We start from the raw sequence: 12,739 nt of genomic DNA, 5'->3' as shown, positions 1-12,739 counted from the left end.
CTAATAACCCTATATATCTGAAAAACCAATCATTATTTATAAATCAATAAATGATTTGCAAAGAATCAGAGCGATTCACAATGGAAATGAGAAATAAAAAAAGAAACAAATTACGTCTCTTGAAGTGATGTCTCCAGTCCTTTCACGTCACCTCATGGGTGACGTGAAAGGACTGGAGACATCACTTCAAGAGACGTAATTTGCGCGCAAACGTCTCCAGCCGCGCGGACAGTCGAGGACGAACGCAGCGCGCCGCAGCCATCTAGACACCATGTGGCAAACTGGCGTCGCCCTGGCTGTAATCTACGGCATTTTCATTATTCTGGGACTAATTGGTAACATCACACTCATCAGGACGTTTTGCTCCACCAAATCCATCCGGAACGTCCCGAACCTCTTCATGTCCAGCCTCGCGCTCGGAGATGTTTTGCTGCTCGTGACGTGCGCGCCGGTGGACGCGAGCCGTTATATATCAGAGGAATGGCTGTTCGGGAGAACCGGTTGTAAAGTCATCCCGTTCATCCAACTAACTTCGGTCGGGGTGTCCGTGTTCACGCTCACGGCTCTGTCTGCTGATAGGTAAGTGTCTGGTCACCCTTGGAAATTAGAAGAAAGAAGGAGTTAAGAAATCACTAAGCAATTTTATGACAATAGATTGTAATAACGATGTGATATAAATAGGTCGCAAGTTAAAATTCACCTAATCTGCATACCTGTATTTGTAAGTGTTTTGCATTCTTCCAAAAGTTGGACCTTTCCACCTGTTTCCTACAAAATGGGTTTATCCCATCCCAGAATTCAAATTTAACTGTTTAAATATATGAAATACCAAAATGTAATCATATAGTAGGATCAGGTTATTAATTGAAGATTACTGGGAAGAGTCACAACACAGCACATCATCATCATCATCATCATCATCATCATCATCATCATCATCATCATCATCATCATCATCATCATCAACACTAAGAATATTAATGAATCAATACTGGCTTACCCATTATCACAGAAATATTTAATATTTTTTTATACATATATAAATATATATTATACCTATATTTACATTTGCCTTTCCCTTTTCATTTAGTAATTCCATAGTCTTGGCAGGTTTGTCACTAGATGTCATATTTCACTTCTGATTTTTACTTCATTTTTACTCTCAGTACTAGCTAATGCATTAACACCACTAGTATCATATGAACACAGTATGCCTTATGTTCTGCTAGCAGTGGCCGGTTGATCTTTACCAAGCTGTCTTCAGTGCTACCTCTGGTTCGCCACGGACAGTTGTTTGTGTGGCCAGGACGCTACACATGCCCTCAATGTTTACGCCACCATGACGGATATATCGAACACGTAGTACTTAGCGAGCTAAGTGCATACCACTAACCATCACATATTCTGCCGTAACTTATGAGTGGTCTGACAGAGTGACCTCCGATTCCTAAAAATTTTTCAGTTGAATAGGCATACTGTGTTTACAGATTGATGTGACTACATGCATACTGATGTACACTGAAGCCATGCTAGGTTCAATGGTTCTGCTCCCTCTTGTTCATCCGTGAAATCTATTCAAAGATGGCTCCCTCTGTTTAGTTGTTGGCATCACCAGTCCTATCTGTGGCCTCAAGGAGGTAAGTGGTTTAGGGCATCTTGTAACAACCCTGATGTTGAGTGGAACCTGGAAGCCGAGTGGAACTTCCTCTAAAAGGGTTACAGGATAAGGTGCGAGGGTGTTTGGTAAAACCTTCACACTGAACTACTACTATTGGTAATCAGTCAGTTAGCAAATGATTCTATCCAAAAGTGACATATATAGCAAATGTTATTTGAGATAAATGTCATTACGGAGAAGGTAGGCGTTGTTGCTAAAGGATGCTTGCAAGGAGAATGCAGAAATTGAGGTTCGGAGTCAGACCCTCAAACACAGTAAACACTTCAACTATTCCACTTTCTTTCTAATAGATGTCTACCATTCCAATAAAACAGATGGCTGCTCTGGGTTAATGTCAGTAATCCGGTACTGAATTTGTGGTTCAATGCAATGGGAGAGAGCTAGTGTAAAAATTAAGCAAAAAATAAGCAAGGGGATGTGACTGATCGTCAAGATAGGACACTATTTGTGGAGGAAACATGAAAATATGGGCTGTTGGTTTTTCAAGTATTGAAAATGAGAGGTTGGCTGCTTTTAGCTTGTGTCCCTGATTGTAGAAGAGCCATTCACTGACATCCAGATTAAACGGAATTTGGTCGCTGCATGTAATCATAGCAACTCGGTTTTTAGGCCTTAATCATCTCTTTGTGAGTTCACTCTGGCATTTACTGAAGGGGTTGCTTATTATTACTTTCCTTTGCGTTTACTTTAATGGTTTCCTTTCTTCAAACATTGCAACACTTTGTTAAACTGTGATTTTAGCTCCATTTCATTTGCATTTATGTAGCACTATGCTCTACTGAGCGAGAAAGAGTTTTTTTTATTCTTTACAGATTTCCTTATCTACAATAATATACCGCATATGTAAACGTTCCTTTACATGCTCAAATCAAAATATATGCACAAAAATATACCAAATATTTAAACATACACATATTCGCATGCATATTATATAAAGATACATAAAAACATTTCAATACCAGATAAACATACAGAACAACAAGAACAACAACAACAACAACAACAACAACAACAACAACAACAACAACAACAACAACAACAACAACAACAACAACAAATAATAACAAATATACATTTCTTTCAGCCAAGTGATCATTCAAATCAGATCTCCTTCCACAACAGAGCATAGTTTAACAACAGATGTGTAAGAATCGATTTATGTCCTGCATTTCTATATAATACCTGAAATCTACCTTCATCCTGGACTACAACAGTCGGATAAACCACAACTGTTTGTCAATACTCAGGGTATTCTCTATCCTTTTTAGGCTTAGATAGATTGCCATCTTTGCTCGTCCAATCATGCATTTTAAAAGAGCACTTTTGTGATCAACATTTTAGTGTATTTAAAATCAAAAATGAAGTTGCCCTTTGGAAAAACGTCTCCAAACAAATAAAAATCCTAATTAATACTAGAAATAAGCGGATACCGGTTCTCTCTGTGAACAGAAAGGACATATGTATGACGCATTGGAGTCTAACAAAGAAATAAAAGAGTAAACGACAACCTTCACAGTGAGAACTCTCCACTGCAGATCACCAATCATCTTTGTTAACAGCGGTTTGGAGAGCATCCTCCACTCTGGTCTGACGTCCTCCTTTGAGTGAGCCCTCCTGGGATAGTCACAACGACCATTCAGCCTGTCTTTGTTAAAAATATTTACACACAGTTTGTAGGACAGTTTACCAGTAAATTGTTCAAATGCAACACTTAACCAGTTTTCACAAACAGCCATGGGGCAATCTTTAAAATCAGGAAGAAGCTTCACAGAAGGGAAACTGTCATTCAAATCAGGAAAACTAGAGCCCTTACAGTAGTACCTACAAAGGATATTTTGGATGTTACCTACTTGCAGAGTAGGGAGACCGGCTCTAGTTTTTGATGTGTAGCAAACCTCCCTTTTTAAGAATCAGCGTTATCACTGCCCTCCTGTAACTCTTAACTAGCCGCCCTCCAGCTAGGCTGTCCGTTAATACAGAAAGAACATCTGCACCTACTGACCAGAATATCTTATAAAAACCAGCAGGCAGACCATCTATGCCTGGAGCTTTACCATACTGCATTCCCTGTACTGCATCATATCCTCTTCTTCAGATAGTACTGCGTTGGGGTGGAGTCAAGCTTGGCTTTTGGGAAACCACTATAAAATGACCAATGGCCAGTAAAGGGTCATGTTTGTGTTCACTTTTGTACAAATGCCCATAAAAGTCGGCTGTAAGGGTATGGATCCGCTTTTCTTTTTTTCCTTTGGAAAGGAATGACATCCATTTGTGACACTTTCCACAAAGGTGACTCCACTAGCACCCCCTGTGGGGCAGTGCCTAGCCGGTTAACCAAAGCTGATTTTACTGCAGCGAGAGCCTTAATATGGACTCGATCTCCTGGGGAATCTCTTTAACATTGTAGATCCACCATCCACTATGCTTTTGGATTTTCCTATTTTTTATTTAAGAATAACACTTCACTAAACAATGCTCAGTTAATCCAACAGGTACTATACAAAAACTTTTAAAAGTAGTACAATTATGCGTAAAACCGGTCTAGCCTAGCCATGGATAATACATTTTTCTCGATTGTGTACCCAAGTGCTTTGATTACACTGAGACACTAAGAGAAAACAAGACCCACCCCACCACTTTTATTAGATGAAAGGGATAAAATCCCATCACCACTCCACTTCCAGTCAATCTTGTTGATTGTTGTGCTGTGCGTTTCTTGCAGAAAGAGTACATCCAACCTCATGATGCACATCACTTGATGGACATCCTACAGGGAGGCCCTTTTAAGGTTATTATTATGTTTAAGGGCCATATAAAAGACAGATAAGATGGAGGGGGGCAAACCTGACAGAAACAAGGAAAACAATAGTATGCCTTAAAAATCATCATCTAGCTGAGCTTTGACCTTTAAAACCAGCTTTCTCAGCTTCCTTTCTGCTCTGTGAACACCACTTCCCCAAGCTCAACTGTGTTCTTCATTTTAAGTTGTGTGGACTCTAACACTAAACTCTCAGGCCTTTTGCCTCTTGTCCTCTCTTAATTTTGGTCAGGGAGCATCCAATGTCTTTGTTCCCTTGAGCCAACGACACATTGATGGATTCACTGTCAGACTCATCAGAGTTCTCCTCTACAGCAGGAGGGGGTTCTCTTCAGGAGAGTTTTTCGCCTTTGCATTATCTTTTATTTTTATTTTTTTTATTCTAGTAATCCTCAGAAACCATCTTCCGCCAAAAAATACTCAGCCACTTGAATGTCAGTCTGTTCAGATTGGTCCCTGAGGCCTCTTCTGTCCAGCCTGCCTGCTCTACTGCTGTTATTTTCTTACCATTCCCTCTCCTAACTGTATCTCCACCTATTTTCTCCATTCTCAAAATAGTCTTCATCAATGTATACCTCTCCCGGTTGCTGGGGCTGCCTAATGTATTTACCTTGCCATTTGAAACAGAACTGCTGTTTTTCAAAGAACTGTCATGTGTCCCTCGTTCCAGCACTTAAAACACTGTGTCTGTGGTCGCAAACACTGTGATCTAACCCATTAGCTTTAAACAAAGGCGTTGGATAGATATCCTCCATGCTGTTCAGCAGAGAGAGAGAGAGAAAGAGAGAAAGAGAGAGAGAGAGAGAGAGAGAGAGAGAGAGAGAGAGAGAGAGAGAGAGAGGGAGAGAGAGAGAGAGAGAGAGAGAGAGAGAGAGGGGAGAGAGAGAGAGAGAGAGGGGGGGGGAGAGAGAGGGAGAGAGAGAGGGAGAGAGAGAGAGAGAGAGAGAGAGAGAGAGAGAGAGAGAGAGAGAGAGAGAGAGAGAGAGAGAGAGAGAGAGGGGGAGAGAGGGAGAGAGAGGGAGAGAGAGAGAGAGGGGGAGAGAGAGAGGGAGAGAGAGAGAGAGAGAGAGGAGAGAGAGAGAGAGAGAGAGAGAGAGAGAGAGAGAGAGAGAGAGAGAGAGAGAGAGGAGAGAGGGAGAGAGGGAGAGGGAGAGAGAGGGGGAGAGAGAGGGAGGGAGAGAGGAGAGAGAGAGGGAGAGAGAGAGAGAGAGAGGGAGAGGAGAGAGAGAGAGGGAGAGAGAAAGGGAGAGAGGGAGAGAGAAATAAGTCTATACTAAGAATGGAAGCAGGCTACGACTGTGTGGTACAATTTACTGGCGATTCCTGCTGGGGTAATGCTTACCTGCCCTAACATTGTGAGTGCAATGCTAACAGTGCTTGCACTCAAGGCGGCATTGTATGAAATAACTTCACGGTCTACAACAAATGGCTGGTTTGTATATAAATGGTTATGTTAAGGTTAGATGCGTTTCACTGCCTCTTATGTTAAAGAGAACTTTTCATCCCTTCATCCCTGTGTCAAGATACCGAGCCATCGTGAATCCCCTGGACATCCAGACTTCCAGGACCACCGGCAGCATCGTCCTGCAGGCGGCTCTCATCTGGCTCCTGGCTCTGGTCCTGGCCGTGCCGGAGGCCGTCTTTTCAGACCTGCAGACCTTCGACATCACCAGCACCAACGAGACCTTTGTCACATGCGCCCCCTATCCGCACACCGGGGAGCTGCATCCAAGGATCCACTCCACGATGTCCTTCCTCATATTCTACCTGATCCCCCTGCTGGTCATATTGGTGTACTACACCCTCATCGCTCAAAGCCTCTTCCGCAGTGCCTCCAATTTACCGGTGGAAGGAACCATCAACAGACGACAAGTCAGTGGATAAAACATTTGTTTGGATTTGATTTTATATCAAATCGATCAAAAACCTAGCATTTGTGTTGTGTCATACTTTTATTCCCAACAGGTTGAGTCGAGGAAGCGTCTGGCCAGAACCGTGCTGGTGTTTGTGGGCCTGTTTGCGGTGTGTTGGCTACCAAGCCACGTGGTCTACCTGTACCGCTCCTACCACTATTCACAGGTACATGTACATACATCTATAAATGATTTATAATCTATATACAGTGTATTATATTAAATAATATATATTTACTCACTCTCCTCTTTCTCCCGCACACATAATCTCTTTATATCTCTGACGTACACACCTTCACACACCCTCGTCCATCTCTCACTCCATCTCCCTCCTCTCTTCCATCTATCTATCCCCCCCCCCCCACACACACACACACATACATTCATGCTCTCCATCTCTTTCTCTATCTCCCTCCTCTCTTCCATCTATCTATCCCCCCCCCCACACACACACACACACACATACATTCATGCTCTCCATCTCTTTCTCTATCACTCCCCCCCCCCCCCCCCCCTCCAAGCCGGACACCTCGATGGTCCACTTCCTGTTCAGCGTTGCGGCCCGTCTGTTGGCCTTCACCAACTCCTGCCTGAACCCCTTGGCCCTCTACCTGCTGAGCAAGGGCTTCCAGCAGGACTTCAACCAGCAGCTCCGGGGCTTCTGCTGCCCCCTGGTGGTCCGGAGGGCCGCCTCACTCTCCCTGCAGAAGTCTGTTCACGTGACCTCGGTCCGCAGCACGCGACAGCAGTCCCTGGCCAGCCACCACGGACCCCCCGTTTACCAGGAAGGACACTTCTGAGGACCGTGGGGGGTTATTATAATAATTATAACTAGAATTTATGTAGCACCTTCGCTAGGTCGCTTATGTTGATGTGTGTGTGTCTTTGTTTTCTTGCAAAGTGTGTATAGTGTTATAGTGAGTAAAGTTTGTATAGTTTGTGCCACCCGCCTGTGTGTGATGCATTCGTATATATGTGCTTGATATCAGTAAATGTGAAGCCTTAACTACAGAATAGGTAATTTGTTATAATGACCCACAACGTCACCTCTAAACCCAGTATCAACTGGTCGAAGAAACCGCCATACCTCATGTCTAGTTTATGTCTGCCAAAACAAAATTCTATTCGATTCAATTTAAATGTGTTAATTGAAGCAATGGTCATTTTATTCTGATCATATTCATTCATTGAATTTATACAACGCTTAGTTTGTTAAAGTGTAGGTGAACCCCCTGTTTCATTTGAAACTCGAACACTCACATCATTCGAGGATCATATGATATATTACCGTGTTTAGAACAAACAATCCCTTTCAAGGTCCCTCATTGGCCACAACCAGAAAATGCCTGTCAATTCTTGCTGTGTTAACCTGTGACACGTGTTAACACTTGTAACAATTTATTTTTCACATTCCCAGCGGCCTTCCATAGCATTGTACCAGTGTACATTCACTATCAGTTATATTATGTAGTGTAGATGTATATCAGGTGTGTGCGTTGGTGTTCTTGGTTTGTAATTGTTGAGATAAATGTCTGTCCGTACATAGAACAAATGAACACTGTTCTAATATATGATGCTAACAATTTGATGTAATTTATAATCTGTTTTTTAAAAGTAACTGCTAAACTGAACCAAAACTGTATGCATATTGTAGGTATCTTCATTGCCTTACGTGTTGTGGACTTGAGAAGAGAAGTTTCAGGAATGTGTTTATACTGTAGAACATCCTACAGGCCTTATATCATAACTTTGCTGCCATTGTTGTCAATGGCTGTATGCCAATCGCTAAATGCTCACCTGGTTCACCTGTGATAATGGTGTTGAATATACTTCATGTGAACAAATAAAGGAGTGGTGTGGAACGATTGTTATTATGTTCCGATCAAATGCTTTTCCTCCATCCATATAGAGCTGCATTTAAAATGGAACAGGCCTGATTTGATGAGAGTGATATCCATCACCCATTATAAAAAATCATTCCTTTATTTGTGTTTTCTGGAAGATTAGGTTATACTGCTCACAACAAGTCAACGTCACCCGTTGTTCTGCTCCTCAAGTTTCAGTTGTACGTCACAGTTTACATGCAACAGGTCCTTCTCATTACATCTGTGTTTCGTTCTAATCGCTAAAGCCGCGATATGACGGAGCCGTCTCCTTATTTGGTGTTGGATGGAGAGAGAAGTCACACTCACAGCCAGGGAGGCTGATGATGAGCGGGCTTTTAATCATGGCGAACACTTTGTTTAATTATCGTTGGGGATGGCTCGCCAGCGCGGTGTGCTGTGAGATGTCAGGTGTCTACTTAACACGTCGCTCTGAGAGCCCTGTGAGACACTGGAATGTTTTAGAGCAGTGGTTCTCAAATAGGGGTAGGGAGAGGCGATGTACGGGGATCGACGTCTGATCAGTCATACTAGTCAATAGCACTACAGGACTATTGTCCGTGAGTCAATTATCCTTCTTTATGTTTTTTTAAACCACTGTTATCGAAATTATTTCTGTGTGTCTTTTTTTATACAATAAAACATGTATTTTATTACATGCATTATTTTCCCAGCTTATAGATTTTTCACGAAGAAGTTATTTTCTTCTCAAAATGAATTGAGAACATTCATGAGTAGGTACTATCACATTAAATAGATTAGGTTTCAAACTGACACTATAACATTCATTTGGGCTATGTGGGGTAGATAAGAACAAATCCAGTCTCTTTTATCAGCTGTAATGCGTTTTAAAGCAAAAATATGACACATTGGAGTCGTTTTCCTCCTGCCAGAAAATGATCTCAAGCCCTCTCTTGGTACTGAAATGTGTTATATGCCTTAAAATGAGTTGATAACATTCATGAGTATCACATTACATAAATTACATCCCATCCAGTGTCTATTACCAGCTGAAACACCTTCACATGGGCAAATATAAGACATTTCAGTCGTTTCCCTCCTGCCAGAAAATGATCTCAAGCCCTCTCTTGGTACTGAAGTGTTTTATATGCCTTACAATTAGTTGATAACATTCATGAGTATCACATTACATCGATAACATCCCATCCAGTGTCTGTGCCCCCCTCCACCTCAACTGTGCCCTCCTTCAAAAAGAACAGTGAAGTGGTCATTGCAGTCATTGAATCACCTGACAAGACTGACAAGTTCATTCTTCGCCAGAGTGAATTCAATTCTCTAGCACCACACAAGTGGCTACTGGGCTAGGTAAACTTTTTTTTTTACACAGCAACCATCACATCTGTATTCATTTAGATTTTGTACAGTCTGACAAATTATTACTAATTTAATCATTTTTTTCAGACAATTGAGTGCTACCTCAGAGCCATACTGAATGTGAAAGGGTTAGGGAAAAGAATATATATCCTCAACCACTATTCTGCCGGAGTCATAGTTTTAGGAGCACGGTCTGCCATGGCCAATCACTCATTACGCAAGGTAAAAATGCTAAAATTGTATCAAAGCTAACATTATTAAACATTTAGAAGATGAAAAGCCCTCTAAAATATGTTTTTTAATAATTGCTATTACAGCTTAACTTTGACAACTACGATGGAGTCACAGGATTCATGAATGTTGCAAACAACCACTGGTCAGAACCTTAATGAACATATTACAAAATATATCCTCAATAATAATAATCTGCCAATAGTGAAATTCTAATGAAATGTAATTTCTCCTCTCAACAAGTTGAACCAAAAAGTGTTTGTCATGGATCAAGAGTCAGGTGTTGCTGCGGAACGGTTTCGGTAGGGTCCGCTAATAATAATGTAGATTACATTTTAATAAATGTTATTAGTTAATTTTGTTTAAATTTTGTATCATTTTTTATTTAACATTAAAGAATGATGCAATGTAACAACTTTTTTTGTTTGTTTGTAGCAAAGTAGGCCCTCATTGAATTAAAATGACAATCAGGATGAAATATGTTTTGAATCTTTCAACCATCACTACAGCCAGTTCTTCAGGAGGCGGCAGAACCGCTATCAGAAGACTGATTGGGTGGATGTAAAGTGGCAGCAAGCCACAATCAAACACAGCATTCAAAAGGATGGTTTTAACTGTGGTGTTTTTTCGTCATGAAGGTAATGTCTTCATCCCCTGATAAATAGTTTGAATATGAAAACATTTGTTTGTTTTGGCTTGATTGTTGTAAACACATGACTGCTATGGGGTTGTGCTGAGGGCAGAACACAGACAAGGAAAATGGATGAAGTTAAACTGATTAATTGTTAGAAAAATCCTGGGCAGTGAAGTGGAAATGTCTGGCACGGGCTGTAGCAGGGGTAAGATCAAAATGGTGAAGTGTCGAGGCAGGGGGAGCTGAGTGGCAGATGTCTGGCTGGACCTCTGAGCATCATAACAAAAGTATGAGCTTGGTAGAACATGAACCTAACTTGACACTTGGACAAACTATCAAACTAAGAGGCAGGAACGCCATAATAATAATGGCATCCTTAATTCTTTTCACCTAAAAGTTTCTACTTTGTATTTCTATGATAAAACAGATGGCTACAGACGTTGTGGAGGCTTTTCCCGTTGTCCCCAAGGGAATAGAAATACCCACATCACTAAAGGACTTAAAAGACCTGAGGATCTCCATGGAAAATAATGCATAGTAAGAAAATACATGTTTGGCAGTGTAGCGTCTCCCAAACGCGGTATGTTGATGTGTTCCCAGAAACCACAACGTGTGTGTACTGTTTTGTTGAGTTCTGTTGTGACTTATTTGACATCTCTTCCTGTTTCACAGGTTAAAGACTTTTTGAAGTAAAGAGGAGCATCTCATCTGAACCTGATGTGAGTAGAATTGTGTGGCAAACAGTGGCGGCTGGTAGTTTTTAAAGTGAGGGAGGAAGGACCGCGCGCTTGGTTGCCATTGGCCTGCTTGCACTGTTGGTGTATGGTGGCATAAGAATGGTGGCATTCATGTTGTTTCAGGGTGTTTTCAGGGTGTTTTGGTGAACTACAAAATAGTAGGGAGGGATAGTTATGTGAATAAATTTGATACAAAGCCACCAGTGGCATCACTGTAATTTGAAAGCTGGTGGGCAGCATGTCTTTGAAATGGACTACAAGGGCAGAAGGAAAGGATGCAAAGCCTATAAGTCAAATCAGGCCTACTCTTGATTTGTAAAAGTAAATAAAAAAATCTGGGCCTATTTTTGCCCTCAATGACTGAAATTATTGGTTGTAATTTAGCTATGTTTATTTTCAGGTACAATTATTTTAAGGAAAGACTGACCAAAAGTGATGCCATTTAAAATGCATCATGCTCTGAATCATTCACCCTTTCCACAATATCAAACAGAATGGTCAGAGTAGCAAACTAGTAAAAGAACGAGAACATTAGTCTAGATTCAACCTGATCTATAGGCATGGTGCCTAGCAAGGAAAGTCGCATAGCAGCACCAACGTGAACTTGACACTAGTCGTGGCGTTTGGTTGCCCTATAAAGATTTTTCACATCAGGGAAACCATGAACACCCCACGTTGGAGATTTGCCATTATTCATTAGCAAACAGGGCCAGCAATACAGTCGATTGCTAGTAATGCTACCAGTAAGCCATGAGTACCTAGCAAACCATGTAGCACCCACAACACTGACGTTGCCATTACTTTTGGTGATCTCGATTTTGCGAAGTGGCCTACCTTTTTCTTTGGTCGCTAACTTAGCACTGTAACTCAATGAATGGAATGCTTTGTGTAATTAAACATGAACAATGTCCTCTGTTTCCATTGTACACTTTATTCGCAAATGTTAGGATCTCGTTATCCTTCAGATGATTTCACCTGCTTTGCGTCTCTAAGACTGAGGTTTGTTTGTTATCGACAGCGTTGCCAGATTGGGTAAATTTCCCGCCCAATTATAATTTTCCCAGCCTAAAGCGGTTAAAAGTAGCCCAATTGGGTGGGAAATCTGGCAACACTGCTCACCAGCCAGGGATCCTGCTGATTGGTTCATAGCGCAGCGCGACTAGATTTTTGCGTGAATCAGACGCCTGTAAGGTCACACCCACTCAGAGGAGGTCTTTCCTCCTCTCTCCCATGAAACCCATGTTAGTCACCGGCCGCCAGTACTTTCTGGGAAATGAATGGGAGTCAACGGAGGCTGAGGGAGGACCTTCCTCCCTGAAGTGATTGTCAAAAGGCGATAGGGGGTGCTAATTTACCCAGGGAAACGAACATTATATATTCAAAGGCATTAAAGTAGTCATATTTAAGGGCATTAATTCATTACAGTAGTCTGGGCAATCTAGACTACTGTAATGTTCAAACCATTTAACAAAAAGGTTTGAACATTACCTTTTTGAAGAAGAAAGTTTTT

At 41.5% G+C, this 12,739-nt stretch overlaps 1 protein-coding gene across 1 annotated transcript; it reads left to right on the top strand.

Moving 5' to 3' along the window:
- The first annotated feature begins 220 nt into the window (after positions 1 to 220).
- grpr (gastrin-releasing peptide receptor) lies at positions 221 to 8,271 on the top strand. The gene is made up of 4 exons (XM_060071671.1): positions 221 to 579; positions 6,020 to 6,368; positions 6,462 to 6,575; positions 6,931 to 8,271. The coding sequence occupies exons 1-4, from the start codon at positions 272 to 274 to the stop codon at positions 7,207 to 7,209; spliced, it is 1,050 nt and encodes a 349-aa protein (XP_059927654.1). The 5' UTR covers positions 221 to 271; the 3' UTR covers positions 7,210 to 8,271.
- The last annotated feature ends 4,468 nt before the right edge of the window (positions 8,272 to 12,739 follow it).

The sequence above is a fragment of the Gadus macrocephalus genome, chromosome 14 (genome assembly GCF_031168955.1).
Source record: "Gadus macrocephalus chromosome 14, ASM3116895v1".
Taxonomy (NCBI): Eukaryota; Metazoa; Chordata; class Actinopteri; order Gadiformes; family Gadidae; genus Gadus; species Gadus macrocephalus.
The sequence above is the reverse complement of the archived record's forward strand: the minus strand, read 5'-3'. Positions and strand labels throughout refer to the sequence as shown.

Excerpts from the sequence above, each read along its gene's own strand:
- grpr (XM_060071671.1), top strand. The coding sequence starts at position 272 with ATGTGGCAAACTGGCGTCGCCCTGGCTGTAATCTACGGCATTTTCATT. Across the intron at positions 6,369-6,461 it reads GAACCATCAACAGACGACAA|GTTGAGTCGAGGAAGCGTCT; the intron begins GTCAGTGGATAA and ends TATTCCCAACAG. Across the intron at positions 6,576-6,930 it reads GCTCCTACCACTATTCACAG|CCGGACACCTCGATGGTCCA; the intron begins GTACATGTACAT and ends CCCCCCTCCAAG.